The sequence below is a fragment of the Mus caroli genome, unplaced genomic scaffold (assembly GCF_978045245.1).
Source record: "Mus caroli unplaced genomic scaffold, Mus_caroli_1 scaffold_16, whole genome shotgun sequence".
Lineage (NCBI taxonomy): Eukaryota > Metazoa > Chordata > Mammalia > Rodentia > Muridae > Mus > Mus caroli.
The window spans coordinates 71,822,448-71,844,495 of NW_028227271.1; the positions used below are offsets into that span (position 1 = coordinate 71,822,448).

General features: G+C 40.9%; 1 protein-coding gene across 4 annotated transcripts in view; it reads right to left on the minus strand.

The window, feature by feature from the left end:
- Sema5a (semaphorin 5A) overlaps positions 1–22,048 on the minus strand; it is a 460,555-nt gene that overhangs the window by 51,764 nt on the left and 386,743 nt on the right. For all 4 annotated transcript variants that reach the window (XM_021182965.3, XM_085832019.1, XM_029469705.2 and 1 more), the window contains 3 exons: positions 17,002–17,183; positions 15,878–16,021; positions 6,145–6,292 (listed from right to left, as the gene is read on the minus strand). In XM_021182965.3, coding sequence (XP_021038624.1) covers positions 6,145–6,292; positions 15,878–16,021; positions 17,002–17,183 — 474 coding nt within the window. The remainder of the gene's footprint in view (positions 1–6,144; positions 6,293–15,877; positions 16,022–17,001; positions 17,184–22,048) is intronic.

Consider the following 22,048-nt stretch of genomic DNA (forward strand, 5'->3'; position numbering starts at 1 on the left):
TTTGGTATGGATCAGAATCAAGTGATTAAAGTTGACTTCTGCATGTAGAGATCTAATGGGAAACTTGAATTCTTTACTCATTTTAATTACTTTCAAGATATCACATGATGCAGAGGAGAAACACATGGCCCTGTCAGAGTAAGTGTCTGGCCTTGAGCCTGGATACACCACAACCCAAGCCATCTTTCTTTTTGGTGCCAAGTTTCCAGACCCTCAAGATAGGGATTCTAACATAAATTGCACATCTGTGAGTCACTGAAATAAGTAATAAATTCACTTGTAATTTCTTTAAGCAAACCCCACCAGTAGCATTTATAATGACAAATAGTAATAGAATATTATTTTATCTATAAATTTTGTTTGAATATAATTAGAATTAACTAGCTGACTGTAGTTATCAAACTTTATTTAGGAAATTTGCTTTTTTAGCCTTATAAAATAGTATTGTTACAAATCATAGATAAAATTTGTTATAGCTAAACAGAAAGGTCACTGAGCTCATTAATGAAAGGTTTCCAGACACTGACAAAGGCAGCGACTGAGAACAACATAGGCAAAAGAACTCATGAGAGTGTATTTCTAGGGCAGCACTTAAAGATTCAGAGGTTGATCTAGTCTCAAAGCTTTGCCATTATCAAGTAACTAGGCATATATAATATAAACTGCTGGAGGCTAGTACTTACAGCCTACAGTTCCATCTTATAAAGGTAACCCAAAGAAACAAGAGTATAGAACATTTCCCATGCAAATCCTTGTAGGATTTCTTCTCCCATCTAAGGTAGAACCAAGGTTCCCTGGGAACTGTTCAAGATGAGGAACCACCTATCATCATATAAAGGACACTAATTGTGCTCACCTCCTGTTACTTCCTGGGATAAACAATTGAATCACAGAAAAGGATTATGTTAACTCATAATTTCAGAGATTTCAGATCTTGGTTAGCTTGTCACTCTTGACCTTGAGGTGTGGCAGGATGTCATAGTAGAAAGAGCTGAGCAAACTTTATGTCACAGAGAAATGGAGGAGAAGATGAAAGAGGGGTCCCTACTAACTCCTTCAAGGGTACAACTGCAATAGCATAACTTTCTCACACAAGCCTCACCTCTTAAATGTTCTATCACATCCAATAGCACTGTGGGCTAATCTTCATCATGTAGACAACTGCAGGGTATTTAAGACCCAGACTGTTTTATTGAACTCACTAAAAGCAAACCACCAAGCAATGTCCAAACCCTGTTTAAGTGTATGAATGTCAGTCTCCCAGGTTCTTGGTTTCTCTATTTGTGACACAGGGAAGCAGTATTGTCCTATTTGATGAAAAATAATGCTGCAGAGAAAACATTGTAAACTGATGACATTTTAGTCCTAAAATTTAAATGGATGCTGCCAACTGGTTTAACAACCTTGGAAGAAGGAAGAGAGATTTTCTTAATATGGGTATGACTTTTCTATAGAATAATATTATGTTGCCACCTGATCCAGAAAAAGGTAGAGAATTCAACAACAGATGTCCTAGATGTCAAAATTCTGTCAGATTGTAATAAGCTATAAATATCCAATGAAATATGCTATAAAATACCCCATTTATACTATTCTATTAGATATTTACACTCAGCAAAATGCTAGTAATATCAGAATTTGGGATGAAAATAGCTTTATTAATAAAATTATAAAAATGGTCTCCAGTGTCCTTCAGAATATTGCCAACTTACAGACAGCACAAATATTGCAAATTTTTGAATATACATTAGTGAAGTAATAAAAACATCAGGTGACTTGGTTATGAACTATAATTGTGAGGATGAACAGGAAGACCTATGAGGTGAACAGAGGACACTGTATGCAACTCAGACTTTAAAAAAAATGAGTATCACGAACATCTCAAGTAATTTCTATTCTGATCACAAGGCCTTTTAAAACTAAACTGGTTTAAACATTTCTGTCTTGAGGGAACACGTCTACAGACATTCAAGAAATAAGTAAAAAGTACAACTCATGGCCAAAAAAGAATGTGTCTATCTAGGCTCTTTTCCCTGGACTGCTGGAGTGGGCATGGGACAGGAGCTAAGAGCTAACCACACCACGCAGTCCTCACTGTTTTGTGTTGTTGAAGCATGCACACACACGAGCACACACACAGACACAGACACACACACACACACACACAACCACACGGGCACTGTTTAGGAACAGAGTAGAAAGACGGAATGGGGTCTTTCTCTCCCATCTTCAGAGACTTGCCAGCTTCAGGGACTTAACTGTTTTTCCATGGGTTTTGATTATTTCGTTTGTTAAACTGGGAATATATGAGGGAATTTTGAAGATTCCAACATGCTAACACAAAAATAAGGGCTATAATCCTCTCATTATTTTGTCTATCAAAAACCACCTAAGATCTACTTGCCAGTTTTACCAGCTTCAGAATTGATCTACACTGCCATTCTTGAATACAAGCACATTTGAGTGTGTTCAACCAGCTCTGATTAACTTTCACAAAACCTCTTTTGATGGTATTGATTTCAAGGTCTTTATTCTCAACCTTACTGGGACATTTGTGACCCTTTCTTATACCTAGGACATAAATATGTCCTCTGTTCCCTGTTGATATTTTAGATCATAGCTTCTGTTCCATTGCTTCATCCTTTGTATGATATTTCAGTAACAAATATAATACAGGTAACCCAAGGTCTGTTTTAGTCTTTGAATTATTTTTGCTGTATGTGAGAAAGCCTTTCTCTCTGCCTTATAAAGGATCTACTGCTTTTTCAGGGGGTTGGGGTTGTATTAACTTAAGTGATCATATTCATACAATACAGCTTTGGGAATTTTGTATTTTCTTTTTTTTTTCCCTGTGTTTTCACCTTTAGTCAGACCATGAGATCAATGTTTTTGATATGTGCTCATTTCCTTTTAATTTTTATGCTCATGATAATCTCCTTATAATGTTGCCATGTTTGGAAGGGTGATAATATTACTAAAAACCAAGGGTGTCGAGCCAAGGAGCTACTAGAAATGGGCAGTTGCTGACAAGGAGAAATAATTCTTTATTGAGGGTATGGTCACTGGTAGTTTTCCTGCAAGTGGATTACCCCACACCTCAGAAATATGGGTAGCAGTGTCTGGATTTAGTGGGATATAAAAATCAGGACAAAGTTTTGAGAAGTAAGGTATATTAGGAAATACAGGGAGAATTGGAGGTAATAATGAGGTGTATACATATACACATATTTATTACAAGTGTAATAAATATATATATAATATGTGTATATGTACATATATAATAATACATATAAATTTCATTGTATGCATGCATGAAATTCTCAAAATAAAGAAAAATATCAGTCTTGTTTATGAATGATAGATCAAAACACATCTTCAAAGAAAAGCACAATATCTTATGTAAATCATGTCTTAGTGTTTCTCAAATGCTAGAGCCGTATGCTTTAATAGAAACTGCCATCATAAAGTTGTGCAGCAGCCCTCAGTCAGATCTGCAGTGAATTCTGAAGCAAATCTGGGGTAGGTGGGCTCTAGGCATATACCTAGCTCTTTCATTTGCCTTGTGAGGCATGCAGAGAAGATCCAAAAAGCTCTAGTGATTCACTAGCTGGGAGTTGGGTTGTAACTGACTCCTGTGTATGTATACCAGTGTCTAAGTACATCACATTCTAAGGTCTTCAAAGAGCTCAGTCACCAGGGAGGGACACTGTTAGATATGGTCATTCTTTCAGCTGGAGATGTACCTCAGCGTCCACAGAAGGAGTGCCTGAGTCATCAAAGCATTCATTCCGGACAATGACTTGATGCTTGAGGATACAGAGATCCAGAGGCCAGTGAGAATGACTTAGATGCACACATGAGGTCTAGGCCTGCCCTCTGTGTCAAAAATCTGCCCTTCAAATATGCTAGGGTTTCTATAACCACTGTGCTATATCATAACAATAAACAAACACTAATGTTTTGGAATACCATCAGTATTTGCATCTGCAATCAAACCTATCACATAAACTGGAAATTTCACAAGGGCAAAGTTTCATTTCCATTCATATGCCTTTCTGTGGAATGATCTGTCTATGATTGTCATTATTGACATCAATTTACAATAAGGATGCTGTGTACTGCTTTCCAAATTCTGTGGCCTGTACAGTGTTTAGAATGTAGGTACAGGATCAATTCATGGATTTCTACAGAAAAATTTTATGTGCAAGAACAGAGCCCACACAGATAGCACAATAGGAGAAAATGAATTAGTTCAGCAAAGACTGAAGGTAGACATGAATGTCTTCAGGGGCTTATCATTTAGATATAATATCTAATTTTAAATTTTAGCACCAGGAATTCTATCTATCTATCTATCTATCTATCTATCTATCTATCTATCTATCTATCTATCTTCTTTATCATCATTATCTAATCATCCATCTACCATCTATCCATCCATCCATCCATCCATCCATCCATCCATCCATCCATCCTTCTGTCCATCCTTCCGTCTATCCAATCTCTCCATTATCTTTCTCCCCTACTTTTGTTTCTCTTTCTCTTTCTCTTATTTTCCTTTCTTTTCTCTCTCTCCCTCCCTCCCTTCCTTTCTTTCCTTCTTTCCATTCATCCATCCATCCATTCTCCCATCTATCCAATCTTTCCATTAGCTTTCTCCCCTACTTTTCTTTCTCTTTCCTTCTTTTCTTCTCTTCTCTTCTCTTCTCTTCTCTTCTCTTCTCTTCTCTTCTCTTCTCTTCTCTCTCTCTCTCTCTCTCTCTCTCTCTCTCTCTCTCTCTCTCTCTCTCTCTCTCTCTCTCCCTCTCCCTCTCTCCCTCCCTTCCTTCCTTCCATCCATCCATACATCTACATATCTATACAATTTACCTATACTACATGAAGAATTTTTTTCATGGTCCAATGTGAGCTCAGGTTCACTAATATGTTTTATTAGCAACTGTAAAATAGCTTTAGCCCTATGAGGGAAAAGAAACCTACTTGCAAATCCTAGTAAGGAAATACTCCTTCTTTGGCATAAGAACTGATACAGTACCTCATAACCCTTTTCCTGTCCCCAAAGTCCCATTGGTTCTCTGGAGTCATTCAGGTTATATATTTCATAAAACAAGCTTTACAGCAGCATAAAAGACATTGCTTAGTCTCAGGAAACAAGAGGTGGAAGTATCAAAAATTCAACAGCAAAGGCCACTGAGAGAGAATGCCAATTCAGCACTTGCCATGTTGAGTTTCACCCAGCATTTACCACCACAGCTCATCCAGCTTGTGGCTGGCACTGGGAACGTGAGTGAGGTGAGCTACCAGCCAGACTCAGTGTCAGCCACCCTGACAGAAAAGGTAGGATACACAACAATGGGCCTTTTGAAAAGAGTCTGCACACATGAATTTTTAGTTGGCAGTTTAAAGTGTTAAAAGAAATATGATCTGCTAAGGCAGAAGAAAAACAAAACCATAAGTGATCTTTTGTTCCTTTTGATGTGTTACCAACTCACTTTGACAATGGTGCCAATTTCTCTGTCACCACACAGTATCATATGCACACTGTATTCTATGGTCCTGGGAGTCCAGTACAAGAGAATCATTAATGAGACCAAATGGAGTGACCAAAGTTTTCTAGGCACAAGATTTTGTCATAGCTCTCTACATAGATCTAGACAATTCTTCAGCCAGTTTATTACATATGTGAATGATTAATTCGTGTACTTTAAATTTCCACCATGCCCTCCACATTCTTGTTTATATGAGCCACTTGCATGATTGATGCCCCCTACAACTTCAGAGCTACAGGAACATGAACAAAACTTATCCAGTATTTAAAGAGCATTTAATGTTTATAAAACATCTAGTGTCTACAGAGTTGACGTTTAAACAGAAGGTGGTGTTTAGAACATTTTATGCCTCCCCATTTTACGCCCATATAGCATGCAAGCTGTGCAAATCATAAAGATAGTGAACAACATATCGAGTGTAGGCAGTGGATCAAGTGTGAGCACCATCCCTGGTGTGTGCAGATGGCCTAGTGTAGCATCTATCAGGAGTGGTGAGCATCTAGCGTGCTGGAAGCATCTTGCATGTGTAGGACATCTAGGAGGTTTCAAGTCTGTGTTCTCCACGATGGGTTGTGGGAGTAAGGTGGCTACTTACCACATTGCATCCTGCACAGTCAGGCCCATTTTCACAGGTCCTCCGGCGGGCTTGAATGCCACCCCCGCACTGGGCTGTGCACCGTTCCCAAGGTCCCCAGCCTGTCCAGAACACGTGTGGTGGGCAGAGCAAATGTTCATTGCAGTATCTGTAATAAGGAAACCCAGAGGAAAAGAGGCTGTTTAGTGCTCAAGAGGCCACCAACTCTTTCATTTCCCATCCCTGTGCCAGATGTTGAACAGATGGGCATGCTCTGCATGAGGGGCTTTCTGTGTCTGGAGTGCTTGTACCATACAGGGGGGCAGATGTGGTGCTGGCCATGCTGAGTGTGCACAGACAATGGGATGCGTGGCAGACAGCGAAGAGGATGCCAAACTCACAATGCAGGATGGAACTTCCTGTGCAGCCAAGTAAAGGAGAAACAAGACAGAACACCCTTCAATAGACACCCCAAAATGGGAGTATACAGAAAACATCTAGGTAGGGAGATTATCTGCTAGGCATAAACATCAAACAATAACGGAGGTTATGAATTCAAAGTCAACACAGCTTCAATTGGAGTTTCTTATCTTTCAATCGAGTAAGCCGACAATCTTCTGAAGACAAAGAATTTAAGCATAAGCTTGGCCTGAAGGCCTATGACCCTTACTGCTTAGCTTATGTTTTTAAGTTTTTAGACTCTGAGAACAACTTCAAGGGATTTACAGTTAAAAGACCAAAAATTGCTAAATATCTGATTATTCTATTTTTACAAATGTTAGAATTATTTTTACAGTAGTTAATTTCTGCATTTTTATATATACATCCATTTTGTGAGTTTTGAAGTTAAATACTCCAGTTCTTTTTTAGGCCTATGATGACTTAAGTTTTTCTAAAAATCTTTATAACTATATATGAAATGGAATGAAATGAGAGAAACAAACATAAGAGGGAAATGGACTGGCATTCTACAAGTGAGAGAACATATGGAGGAAGAATGTAATTGTGAATGTAGCCAAATTTAATGATACCTTTGGTGATTTATGGGACCATTTAAATCCATTTGTCCATTTACTAAATCTAGACTTAGCCTCTAGGGAGTATTAGATTATAAGACTCCCCCCATACCACATCCTTCCACTTGCAAGGCCATCTTCCTTAAGAAACAGGCAGTAAAGATTTAGATCTACTGGGCTAAGCTAGCAAACTTCATGACACCATTGTTAATAACAACTGGATTTTGTAAAGTGCAAAGGGAGTTAAAAAAGGGTTGCTGACTAGGTGCTCACAGCCTCAGAAGATTGGAGAAAAATAGACACACTCTCAAAATGTGCACAGCATAAAATACTGTCATGATTACTTCTGCTACTTTATCATTTACTGAACACCGAAACTGAACTTGGTTCTCCAAGTGGATGCATCCTGGGTTGAAAAGAAGAGTAAATGGTAACCAGAAAGCGAAAAAGGAGTTATGTGATTCTCTGACAGATAATCTTATAAGGTCCAGTTGTTTTCCATCAAATAGGTGGAGCCCTGGTGGAAAACAAGACATTAAGAAGGAACACAGGATGCAAAGAGGAAAGGCCAAGCTGAAATATAAAGATAGGGTGAGGGGCAGAGAATGGCTACCTGCTGGGGTTTTGGATGATAATCAATGGCCAGAAGGGAGACTGGAGCAAGAAAGGTAACAGTGTTGACAGAACATAAGGAGAGAACATGAGATGGAATGATCCACTTTTGCGGAACAGTAGAAAACCAAGAAACACCTCATAGAATTCTACAACTAAAATAGCACCATCAGAGTGAGGCCAAAGACTCCTTCATGTCTGGTGCCTCATCCCACTGGTGGCTGAAGCCCAAAGACACTAGAAGTTCTCTGAGCTCAGTCTGGAGTCTGAACCTTAGTAAGGGGCAGTCACAAGCAGGAAGAGCCCGGGGAGCAAACATTAGCCAGTGGTGTCTGACTGTGGCAGTGAAAGTGAGAAACACTATGGGTTAGATAAACAGGATGGTGCTGGAGAGCTGGATGGTACTGGGCATGGTGGAAATATCCTAAAGCAACTGTGTGACTGTATAAAGGATGGGCAGTGCAGTCCAGATCCCCCATCTCACTTCTAGGGAGAGGCAGTGAACAATGTCATGGACGAAGGAATCTCTTGATACTTTAGTACCATCCTAGAAAGCAGGTTAGCATCTAAAATCATGGACACATTGGCCCTGTGCAGTTGGCATTCTTTGTCTTTTCAGTATTTACCATGGGAAAAATATGTGGAATTGCTGTAAAGATGGCAGCACATACTCCAAAATGTGTGTGCTCTGAGGATCAATGCCACTGAACACTCTTATGTACTCTACTGGAGGTGGGACCTTCTAAACAGAAGAGAGAGGCACAGAGAAAGACAGAGAGAGACAGAAAAGAGACAGAGATACAAACACAGAGACACAGAAACACACAGAGAGAGAGACACACACAGAAACAGAAACAGAGATATCTCTAGGTATAAATGAGAGTTAAGAAAAAGGTAGGGACAGAATTTCCTTGTAGCAAGTCTGGAGTTACAATAGTAAATATTCATGTATAATTTGATGTCTGGAGAGTTCCAGGAAGAAGCTGCTGTTTATTTTTGAGAACAGGTTAAGGGGAGTCAAGAAAACTCAGAATTCAGAACAATTCACGTTTAATTAAAAATACCTGCATGTAGCTCACAGGAGGGAGAACAAGGGATAAAAGGGCGTCTTGCATATAGAAGATGGCTCACTAATATCTTAAATGTGAGGGCTCTTTCTACTGCTCTTCCCTAGTTTCAATGTCCAATTAATATGGGTACTCACAGGCACACACACACACATACACAAAGCAGAGAAGGCAAAGGAAATCCTACTAAAATTGCCTATAAAGCCCTTGACTTTTAATAAAGAGCACAGCAGCTGTGCTATAACATCCCCAGAGCAAAATAAATCAGCGTGCACAAATACTTTCTTGTATTCGCCTACAGCAGGCCACCTCTGAGAATGCTCAGCATGTTATTACAGTTAAAAATCTCCTGCAAGGTTACCTGTGCATGGAGCTCTGGACTTTGAACCAGTGTTAATCAATTACCCCTTGGGACTTAGGGCCACCAACAACCCACATCTCCCTTTCTTTCTTTCTTACTCTATATTTCTGTGAAACAAGCTACATGAAGATTAGTAGAGCTGAGACCCTGTAGCAGGAATGGTCAGGGAAATAAAAATGTCTAGGCTATCTCTTTATGGAGAATTCCAACTTAGAGCCATTAGTTAGCATCTGGACCCTGCCAAGGCCCTGAGTCTGGATTCTTTGCAAAGATGAGAAGAACATTTTTCTCTCTGGGTACCCTGGGCTGACCCATGCTTCCACAGGCATCCTCTTCTGTGAGCTGGACAAGCAAGAGTGAGATGGAAAGCAGTCACTAGGATATCTCAGGCTGCTTAGATTGTTATTAATTATAGATAAGCATTTGCCCAATGGGCCAACATTTGATTCTCATCTCACCAGTCTGCTGGCTTATAAAAACAATGGGCTAATGTCTTTAACACATTACTGGCTCCATTAGGTCTTCAGTGTCTGAAATCATGGAGAGTCACAGACACATTTTATGATGCATTAAAAATTAACATTTTAATTTTTCTCATGATTACTGTTATTTTCCATTTAAAAGCTAACTAATGACCTAGCATCGTCTTTGTATAAACTGTCATTTTTTCCATAAGCCCACTTTCTGTAAAATTAACTGTATTCTGCAATTGTATCGAGGCTAGGTTTACAGCACCAACTCTGTCTCTTCACCATATTTCTTTCTAATCTGTTTCAGTCTATGCAGGTTCCTCATGGCAATCTGCTAGCCCAACCTATCAGAAGCCTATGGTGGAACAGTTTTGCTTGATTCACCTTTACTGGTCATCCCTTTACAGGACATTCTGGAAGAACTAAGCCTTTCATGGCATCAGAGAACTGAGTATCCATTAAACACACCCCAGGATGTTTAAAATAGCAACACCAGAAGAGAGCAGTAACTCCCACACTGAGTATCACTTTACCTCATCACAGAACAAAAAACATTTCCATAAAGGTAAGATGTCATCTGATATATTCTCCTTAGACACTGAGATCCTTATCTTGATATCATATTGGGCAATCTCTGATATGAGCCTATACACTTTACATTTTAGAACTCACAATTTATGTACTCCACTGAATATGGGAAAGGCTTGTCACTTATAGCTATCAGGACAGGGCAATGTCACTTCTGTGACTATGTCAGATAATAGTAGCTTTATTTCAAAACCCTCTCTTCCTTTCTAACTTTAACTGGCAGTAGCCTTGAATAAAGATGCACCAAGAAACTGCAGTCCTCAGCCTGACAGCCTACTAAACATGTAAGCTTCCCACAGCAGCACAAACTAGGAAGCAGATCTGGACTCAGGAGTGCCTCTGAGGCCAAAGCCAGGGCTTCTTTACTGAAGCCTCCTGACAGCCTGAATTTACAGAAGCAGGGGAGTTACATCCAGTCTGGGAACTCACAGAAACACAAAGACTTTCATACAGACAAGGTACCATGGAGTACAGTGCTAAGAGGTACGAAAACAACAAAAAAATTCATTGAAAATGGCTCTGAGGCCCAAAAGTAGGTGGAAGTGGGAATTTTGAGAAGCAGAGGTAAAGTCTAAATCATTATATATTGAATATTAGGAGCTTAGACTTTGTAGAACCTGACAGAGAAGGTTTAGAAGGAAATAAACTGCAGAACTACAGCAGAAAAAAAAAAAGCTCAGTTAGAAAACTGACTAACAAGGGGAATAGAGACTTCTTCCAATGAGATAGAAAGTAAGCACAGGAGAGGGTGCTCACCATCATGCAGATGTTAGTAGAATCTAAATCTAAAGCACAGTGAGATACCAATTCTTCACATCCAGTAGGATGGCTCCAAACCCAACCCAGCAATAATAAGCACTGGCAGGAATGTGAGCAAACTAGAAGTCTATGCTTTCTGGTGAGAACAGACCACGGTGAAGCCACAGTGGGCATCCCTCTAAAGCGGGACACCCAAGCTGCACTTCCTTTCGTAGAGACTTATGCAAGATAATTGGAACAGGAAATTCAACAAGCCAGTGTTCATTCTAGTCCTGTTTAAATAGGCAAGGGGAAGAGATGACCTGTGTTCACTGATTGGAAACTGATTAAACAAAAGATGTAGTCAGACAAGAGGATACCACCATGCATCCAGAAAGAAATAGAGTTCTGATATAAGCTGCCATACTAATGGAGCTTAAAAACATTATGCTAAGTAAAGCAAACATGGCACAAAGGGATGGACGTTACAGCTTTCCAGTTATATGAGATACACAGAATGTAAATTAACAGGCAGAATAGTCAACAGGATTTCCAGGGACCTGGAGAATGATGGTATGGGATAATATTGCTTAGTGGTAATGACAAAATTCTGGAAATGAGGAGTGGTAATTTTTGCACAAAAAGCGAGAGTTTAATTAATGTCAATGAATTCTGCACTGAAAATGGTTAAGTAACTAATATATGTTGTTTATTGTTTTAACATAATAAAATTATAAAAATGGTACAGTATTTTTTTTTAAATAAAGAGTATAATGTAGTTCCAGAAAGCTACAAGCCTTCTAAAATCACTCTCTATAGTGATATGAGAAGTAGAACAAAGACGTGTGAAAGAAGTTACACGTATATATACATTTCAGAGCAAAGTGTTACAGTGCTACTGTCTTCCTGCAAGTCATGGTATAGAAAGAGAAAAAACAAGGGGTTGACTATTCAAAGAACAAGGTTCAGGTGGCACATAGATCAGACTTTGCTGATGGCAAAAATTAAGAAGTAGCTCCCTAGTACTCAAGTGCTGTATCTTATTTAATGTTTTGTTGCTGTGAAGAGATACCATGACCAAGGCAGTTTACAGAAGAAAGCACGTAATTGTGGCTTGTTTACAGTTTCAGAGGTTTAGTCTATTATCGTCATGGTTGGGACATGGAGACATGCAGGCATTAGACAGTAGTTTAGAGCATCCTGATCCATAGGCAGAAAGAGATGGAGGAAGTGGAGAGGGATATTGGGTCCAGCATGTGCTTTTAAACCATCAAAGCTCACTTCCCATAGCAGAGTTCCTCCAACAAAGTCGTAACTCCTAATCCATTTAATTCATTCAGACTTCTACTCCGTAGTGACTAAGCACTCAAATATAAGATTTCCAGACATCAAACTTATGCAAACCATCATACACTGCCAGGGAAAGCTGGGGCATGTCTGTTAAACTTCTTGAGGAAACCCCAACAAAACTGAAGAAAGAGGACAGACTGTAACAATGCACAGAGTCCACTAGAGTCCAAGAGCAAGAGTTTAACTCAGGGACCCCCTTAGTCACCCAGAAGGAGCATAGCAATCTGCCAGTTGCTGTGATCCAGCCACCTCAGCAGGACTGTAAGCCAGAGGACTGCTCAGAAAGGTCTGGGACCGCCTTTTGTTTAGAAGAACAAATCCCAAGGAGGGGACCATGGGAACTGCTAAGGTGATGCTATTGGGCATATTATACTGGCAGGAAGGATGGCGATGCATGTTTTACCAGCTCTGGTGAAACTTCCCAGCTGCAAACATCTGCTGACTTTATGAGAGAGGAAAGAGATTTCAGGGCGCTGAGCTAAGAGTGCACAAGGCTGATCCAAGGACCATGGAGCAGAATACCCACATCCTAAGTAACTCCCAACACTCACCTGGCTATACTCCAGGATTCCTTTGGAGAAAATATTGAGGTAACTCCCATTTCTCCTTTTTTTTTTTTTTGAGAAGGCATGGTCATAGCTATCGGTTGTTGCCCACTACCACTGCTGTATAGTGTGAATGTTGATTGCATTTAACTTTTTTTTTTTTTGTATTGAGATTTATAGACCTTTGAGCTTTTGGGGTATAATTTAATGACATATGGCTTTGGGGACCCTGTAAATAGATGAAAGGCACATGGTAGGGCATGGGTGATTTGGGAACAGAGACTTTGTCTACAGTAGGCAGAATCCAAAGTGACACCAATGAGACGTGCTCTATCACACTACAATCCCCTTCTCTGCAGTGTGGGCAGGGACCATGATATCCTTCATACTGAGCCACTATGGATAGATGAGTGAATATGGTAATTAGTTCATAAGTTCAGTTTGTGCCGAGTTGGAAGCAACACTAGGAAGGCTCAGTTGTCAAGGGCTTGGTGAAGTATTTGGCTGACAATACAGAAGTCCTGGCATGAGGTTCCACTGAGAGAGTGGAGCAGTAATTGCATGTTGTTTTTGTTTTAGTTGATGGAGCCATAGTGACAGAGCAGGATAAAACTATCCCAATTCCATTTTGGTACCTGTAACAAGGTCTGCCTTATCCCACCTTATGGGTGACCTTTGGAGAGTTGATGTCTCTACTATGTTCTTGCCCCTCAAGATATTTGTTCCAAGAAATATTAGAAAAAGAAAGAGTATTCATACATCTTATAGCACATGTAAAAAATGATGTAAAAATTCCCAGGAGATTGTACTTGAGGCTAAGTTCCTACTAGATCAGGCCACACATTGAAACCTTTTTGCAGAAATCATTAACTATACTGCTGGCACTAATCGAATTTGAGGAGAGAATCAATTTGTTCTCTTGTCACCGTTTTAGGCTTCTTTGAGTTTTAAAGCTATTTAAATATCACAAAATTCTATAAATTATTTCATATGCCTGGCCCTAGAATTGTGCACACCACCTCCCTTAATCCAATCATCAAGTAAAGCCACTGCCAGATCAGGACAGGTTTTCTTTGGTGTGGTGATCTCCCCATCTAACACCGCAGGAAATCTAAGAAATTTTTGCTTACAGAGACCATGGTACATCAAGTATTTGGTGTTTTTTGTTTGTTTGTTTTCTTTCAGGAACTCCTGTTAGTTCTTTAGAAGTGTATTCAATAGAGATGTATCAGTTTACAAAACCCATACAAAGTCCACATTCTTAACACCATCTCTTTATAATCTGAAGTAAAATTTTCCTCTATCAAGCAATCCTTCTCCAACCCCACCCAAAACATGTCTCCTGTAAACAAACACATGTTAGGTGTAAGACACCTAAACACACTAACCAATGTTTATAAAATCCGTTTGTGAAAGTATGGCTTTATGAACGGTTAAGTCTAGAGACAGAACACAGAGCATTCAGCCACAGAGTTATGCAGCTTTGTCCTTCCTGTGTCTGTGCAATACCTGGACTCAGAGAAGTGTTTGCACAGACAGAAGTGATTTCACTCAAGTGGGATGTTGGAAAATACATTAAGAAGTGAACTCACTGGTCAGCTTTCTCACCTATCAACTGGTGTTAGATGGAACACTACAGATAGCCTGCACAGGACTGTCTCAGGGGACCTTTTCAGAAATGACAAACCCTATCTCTGTGTGACAGCAGCCTTCCTTTCTTTCTTAGTCAAAAGGAGCACAGTCATCGTAACTGGTAAGTAAGAAACTGGATGGCTAAAGAAGAGAAATGGTCTTCTGAGTGCTACCAAGATTTACTCCATACCCACTGTACAACTATGCAAAAACCAGGAACCCTGTTCTTTGTTTATAAAAGTATATGGCCACAAACAGACATATGGTATTTTTGTTTTTTACATTTTCAGTTTTTTATTAGATATTTTCTTCATTTACATTTCAAATGCTATCCCGAAAGTCCCCTATACCCCCTCCCCATCCTGCTCCCCTACCCACTCACTCCCACTTCTTGGCCCTGGTGATCCCCTGTACTGAGGCATATAAAGTTTGCAAGACCAAGGAGCCTCTCTTCCCAATGATGGTCGACAAGGCCATCTTCTGCTACAGACATATAGTATTTTTATGAGACTCCCTGAACCTGTAATATTAAGTCGAATTCTCTATTTTTTCATTAAAAGGCACTGGTAGCCTTTCAAATAGGTGTAGGTGTGTGTGTGTGTGTGTGTGTGTGTGTGTGTGTGTGTGCACTCGCGTGCACGCGTGTGCACGCACGCATGTGTATGTGTCCTAAAAATGCTGTGAACTTCACCTATAGCTTTTCACTCACAATAGTGACAGAGTAGAATATGCATTCAGTAGGCAAGGGAAAGAAAAAGGAACAAAGATTGATTTTAGAGTCAATGGAAAATGATTAATTCTATAACAAAACAATAAAAATACCATGTTAGATCCAAGTCTCAGATGGGACATTTAGATGGGAGCACTGAACCCTGAAACTCTTCATGAAAACCAGCTTGCACTGTGGTTGACCAGAGGGTACACAGATAAAGCCTCCCCTGAGGTTCTTCTCACTTGGCTGTTCCCCACCCCCACCCCCAGCCTAATGGGAACGTCTTTATCACCACCAGGACCTGCTGGGATTTGCAGCTCCTGAGACAGGCTAACTAAAATAACTCAGCACACATTCTCCAGCAGGCAGGTTCACTTTCTGGGTATACAGAAGCCCAGCACACAGGTGCCCTCGGTTTCTAAGCAATCTCAAGTGACTTGAGATTGGATTCCCAGTTCAAACATGCAGGGGAACTGGATCATAATGAAGTTCTTCATGGGAACCTCAGGTCAAAATTGAAAGATGTCAGAAAAACAAGGGACGGATTAGCTTAGCTGAGAGGAATGCTGTAGATAAACTAAGCTAGATCCCAAAGTGCAACCGGCCCCACCCGAATGACAGGAAGTGCATGGATGCTGGTACAGGAACACAGCTAGAACCTACCTTTCCTCCCTGTTCTGGCCCACGCACACGCGCCCACCATGCCTGGGCGTGGGGTTGCTGCAGGATCGCTGTCGCACCTGGAAGCCGATGCCACAGGTCGTGCTGCAGGGAGACCAGGAGGTCCAAGGAGTCCAGCCTCCATTCCTGTAGGAGAGGAAGTGATTCAAATACCTCAATCAAGCCAGCTTAGTCAAGCCCCATCTGCATCTATTGCCAATGCCTTTGTACTAGAGGTGAACCATTTGGTTGTGTGGCCTCAGGGAGGTAAGGAACAGTCTTTGAGCACACAGAGCATACTGGTAACCTCTGTGGCTGTGAGTTCCCTTACAGTTGGCATTAAATGCAAAAACTCAAACCATCCCAAATGTACCTACTATGTTTGAAACTGTTAAGGAAATTTAGTTATTAAAATTTCAGCCTATTAGAATGGTATTTAACTGCACAGTATTAGAACTGAATCCTTAACCTATAAAATTCAATTTTACTTGACTCCTGACACATCTGCTATAACACACAAAAGTGTCCCTGAGAAAGAAGAAAGACCCGAAGTTACATACAGCACATTCTATTAAATCTAAAAGCAGTGTGCATGCACAGTCCTATATAAAGCCTTCATGTTGAGAACAAGTGGAACTTTTGTCAATTATTTCAAGCCAATATTGTTTAAAAAAATGAAAGGGAGTATTTAATTCAGAATCACACAAAGCCATATGCAACCAAGCTACTGTACATATAGAATAATAAAGTATATTTAGAAATAAAAGACAACCAAAATGCATCTATTTCACCAAAGTCATTCACAACCTTGACTACTATTGATACGGTATAGTATGGGATTAACGGTTACATATTTCAGGAAGACCTTAAGTAATGGATATTCTCATCAAAGAAGCCAATTATATTGCATAAAGTAGTAATATTTTCCTATTCAGTGATGAACTTATAAACAATTTAAATTTATAGCTTAACCTATAGTTTGAATTTTTCCCTACAAATGACATAATTGCTAAGTGATGGGTAACCTTCATCTACTAAAGGATAGCTTGTATTAAGAAAGGCTGCCAGATACCTCCACAATCTGAGATAAAACAAGACTGTACATTAGCATGATCTGGGGCACATACCTGGAACAGTTGGTGATCTCCATTCTAGGGCCCTCACACTGCCAGCCCCCACACTGAGGAGCTGGGCTGTCACAGGAGCGGGACCGGCAGAGGCAGGAGCCCACAGCAGTGCCATCAGTGTGTGTACAGGGTGTCCACGGAGACCACGGGCCAAAGCTCCCATCTACAGTGAGATTTCTGGTCTGGAAGGCAAATACAAGCATCATTGTCAGAAAGGGTAAAGCTGAAGAAGAAAAAAAAAACAGACACAAAGTCAACAGGTATCTCTCTCAAGTGGCAATCACAACTCCTTTAAAATTTTAAGAAAATTAAAGTTGGCATCATGTATGGGAAGATTTCAAAGTCATGCAGGATAGGCCACTGCTAGAGATGATGTGAAAGAGGGAGTGGGAAGGAAAAGAAGCAGAAAGAGGAAGGAGTGAGGAACAGAGAGAGAGGAAGAGCAAGGAGGCAGAAGAAAAGTGGGGGTGTAAAAGTTAATGACTCAGGAATGAGGTTTTGGTACAACTGCCCACCAATATGGGTAACCCAAGGAACAGGAAAAGCCCATGGACATACACATCTGATGCAGAGCTTTATACACCTTAAAACAACGAAAGCCCATGAAAGAGTAATCCAGGCTAGGCTCATATGTTACCTCCCAGTGACAATGTTTGATGCTAAGCACATCTCAGTGCTCCCATGAGCAATGAGATTGCTACAGTTCTCAGGATTCTTCTTTCTTCTTCTTCTTCCTTTTCTTCTTCCTTCTCTTCTTCTTCTTCTTCTTCTTCTTCTTCTTCTTCTTCTTCTTCTTCTTCTTCTTCTTCTTCTTCTTCTTCTTCTTCTTCTTCTTCTTCCTTCCCCTTCTCTGATATTTTCTTTATTTACATTTCAAATGTTATCCCTTTTCCTTGTTTTCCCTTTGAAGCCCCCTATCCCATTACCTCCCCACCTGTTCACCAACCCACCCACTCAACTTTCTCTGTCCTGGCATTCCCCTACATTGGGGCATTGAGCCTTCACAACACCAAGGACCTGTCCTTCCATTGATGACTGACTAGGCCATTCTCTGCTACATATGTATCTGGAGCCATGGGTCCCTCCATGTGTACTCTTTGGTTGATGGTTTAGTCCCTGGGAGCTCTGGGGGTACTGGTTAGTTCCTATTGCTCCTTCAGCTCAGGCTTCTTCTTGCCAAAGCTATACTATGAACACCTCTCAGAGTTTGTATGCTGACCAGGAAGGTCTTGGCATCTGCTTAAGACTTATGTAACAGCTACTGAGGGGACAGCAGGGCTGCTGCTGAGGATGGGCAACAAGCTTGTGCAATGCTTGTGTTGAGTTGTACAGAGTGGAAAGGAACCTATAAAGCAGCTGCCAAAGACAGCTTGTGTGATGTCAGAGGAATAAATGTGTCAGAGGGTCATATGGCTGGGTTGTTCCCTGTCATGGAGAGCTAGCGACAGACACCTTATTGTCATTGGGTTTGGAAGAAGGAATGCAAGGCAGAGACACTGAGAGAGAGCTGAGAGTACAGTCTCGGAGACTTCTGCAGGTCACTGCAGACAGAATGCTGAATGGTGGGTTTGAGTGTGGTTGGGACATAAATAACACTTCTGGCCACAACTCCTACTTGGACCTCAGGGTTCCCTGGAAAGCACATGCTTCTACAGACAAGATGATACAAGCTTCTGACTTTCCAGGTGCTCTTGTTAAATCAGTAAAGTTCTAACTTTGGATATTTTTCACATTGATGCCCAATATCATTATTGCTTTGATCCATTACTTAACTGGGTCTATGATAATACTCGTACACTGACCCTTGCCTGAGACATAAACATGGTTATTCTTGTTTTTGATGTAAAAAGCCCATGTCTCTTGTTCAGAGACTAGGCATCAATTAAGCAGGGCGATTTGTATCATATCCATATATACACAACCCATGCTATCTTGACTATTCATATAGGTCACTGCTGCTCTTTGTAGAATGTGTTGACTCTCTGAGACAGGGAGGAGCTACCCTGGACTGTGCCCCAGGATAATGAACAGGGACAAGACTCTCATGGACTCTCCTGCATGTCTGCCTGAGATGGAAATGAGAAGTGATAAGAAATGTCTACCTATGAGGTATGCTGGGAGCTACCTACAGGAAATAGCACACCTGTGCCTGCCAAGCAGATAGCCCAAGGCTGCCCTGAGTAACACATGTAATCAGGTAGGATGTTGCTTCCATTCTGGTTTCTGATGAATGAGAGCTATATGCTTCTGCACTGGTATTCATGTGCGTGTCTCAAAGCAGACTAGATACAGATGAGAAGAAACTGCTCAAATGTCCACAGACCTGGCCAGAGGCATTTTTCTGGGAAGAGGAATTTGGGACAAAAACTCTTACTATAGATGAGAAGATGAAGGTGAGCTACTGATATTGTGGGCATTTTCACATTGAAAATACTGTATACTTTTAAAAATCACGGGCAGGTTTATACCATTGGCTGTCAACATTCAGGAATGAAACAGTCAGCTGAAAAGTTTGAGCTTTTGGTGAGCAGACAAACTAGGAATCAAAGGACTGTAGAGCTCAGAGCTGCACGATGCCCCGTGGTGCTGGGGTCTATGGCTTGCTTCTCTGTGCATGGCAGACAGATGCCAGGCCCCCTAGGCAGGCCAACTCCATATGAAAACAAATCTGATACAGATATCTAAACAGTGAATCTAAGCAAATGTATAAGTCAAGATAAGTTGAAGAGCTTCAAACAGTGATATGCAGAACATAGACATTCAGGCAGGTTAACACATTACCCCAACTGTAACATTTTATATAAAATGACTTCGTCATGGACAGATGAACTTTTCTGTTTGAGACTCTGATCTAGTCCTAATGTTAGAGAAGGAAGCAGAAGCCTCTAGAACATTACTTCTAGCTTAGGAAAAAGCAAGCCTACAAACACACACACACACACACAGGTCACAGAAAGAAATGTAGCTATAATAGTTGGGGCATCACACTGAAGAATACATGTGTGAGTTTGTCATGACCCCACCAGGAGGCAAAATGGCAGTTTATAGGATTATACATGGAGGCAATGAGACAAGAGAGCATTAAGCAAAGTCCTGGAGATGCTGTGTAACCCAGGGACCATCTGTGCAAGGAGCTTCAGCCATCCTTAGTTGGCAGGTGGGAAAATAGGTAGGAGTGCAGGAGTAAGGTGAGTCAGAGCTTGACAGACACTGCCAGGCATAGCCTAAGTCATCTCATCATGGAGCCCTGGCAGAAACGTTGTCCTGAACTGAAAGGAGGGCAAAGGAAAGATACTCCAGGCTCCCTCCACACACCATGACAGTCATCAGCTGAATCCAGGACCGGTGGGAGTGACAGGTTGAACTGTCCTGACCAAGGACAGACAGCTTTGGTAAGGAGAGTCAGTGAAGAAACTGAGTTCCTAAATACAGTTGGCCACTTATTTTCATCTCACTTCTCAGAGAAGGAGGAAAGGATAGCATAGGGTAAAGACATTTTTTCTTTTTTAATTTCTTGGTCCTCTAAATACTGGTTAGAACTTCTAGAAGAAGAGATGATTGGAGGAAGATTATAAGATTTGGGGCAACGAGTATTCCCTTAGGGTTCACCTGCGTTGTATGTCACCGTGAGAATACAAAGGAGTGAGGCAGAGCAGTGACTTGGACATGTAGCTGTCTGCATGCTGTACAGCAAAATCCAGTGTTTATAACTGGCAAAGAAGAAGTAGTGTCACAATGACGAAGAAAAGAAAATGGAAAATAAATCACCCACAAGGCTAACCTATGTGTTTCCTTGAAATGAATTGCTTGCTCTGTGGGGAACATGAAATTCTCAGTTTTGTAATTCAAAGAGGCTTGGATAAGAATACCCGAGTAAGCAAGATTTTATGAAAGAAACCTTCTGAATAGGAGGGGTTTGAGAGTCTTTATTCCAATGATCCCCCAGAATTATCCGATGTTTGTACTCAAGCCCAGCGCTAATGGTGGGCCCTAGCCTGTTGAATCAGTCACAGTTTGAATATAAATATTCTGAACACTCACATGTTAAAAAACAGGTTCCTAGATGGAGCAGGATTCAGAAGCAAATGGACTGCGAGGACAATACCATTACTAATGGGTCACTACATCAAGTTTACCACTCAACGAACTGTAAGTAAGGCCTATCAAAGATGCTGCCTCTCCTGTATGCAGCTTCCTCACCACCAGACAGGCCACAGCTACCTTCTTTCTTGGGGAATTTGTTACTATGGCTACAATCAGTAGTTCATGGGATGTGGTTTAATCACTGGACCCCTGTCTTCTTTCTGCATTGACTTCCAGGAGGTTAGCATCTTTGACCATTGACATGTTTTCCCTGCCATCATGGTTAGAAAGCCTTGCCTCAGGCCCAAAATCAACAGACTCCTGGTGACTTTGGTCAGGGCTTGATCCTAGGATAAACATAGGACCTAATTCTTGTGGATGATCTAACATGAGTGTGTAAGGAACGTCTATAAAAATATTTTTCTCCAGCTGAGAGAGAAATGAGTTTCTGCTTTTTAAGTCCCTCCTGGCTTGAACACTGGCATATGAAGGTAGAATGTAATGTAACATTCACCTTTTATGACATCTGAGCCATGTCCCTAGGTATTTCTAGTTATCCCTGGCAACCATCCCACTCTTTCCTATTGAGATCCACCACACTTGCCAGTCTCTGCTCTTTTTGTGGATCTGGCTTGTCATGAGGGCTTTAGGCAGAGAGATACTTTTAGAATTCTCTTTCTAAATATACACGCAAAGAAATGAGTTAATAACAATGGCACAGAAAAGGAGCGAAGGGGTTACTCGACATGTGTGACAGCAAATAAAACCCAAAGAAGTAATTTTCATAAGCCAGTGGAAGAGGAAGGAGCGCCATTGAGCAGCCACTGGTTGGAACACACACAAGATAAGAATGTGGCACCAGTGACTAATTTACAAGGAAAGAAGGTAGTTTCGTTTCTGTCCAGCAGTGAGGAAGCTGCAGGTAGGAGAGGCAACCTTTTCAAATCTCGTGGAGGTTTGTTTG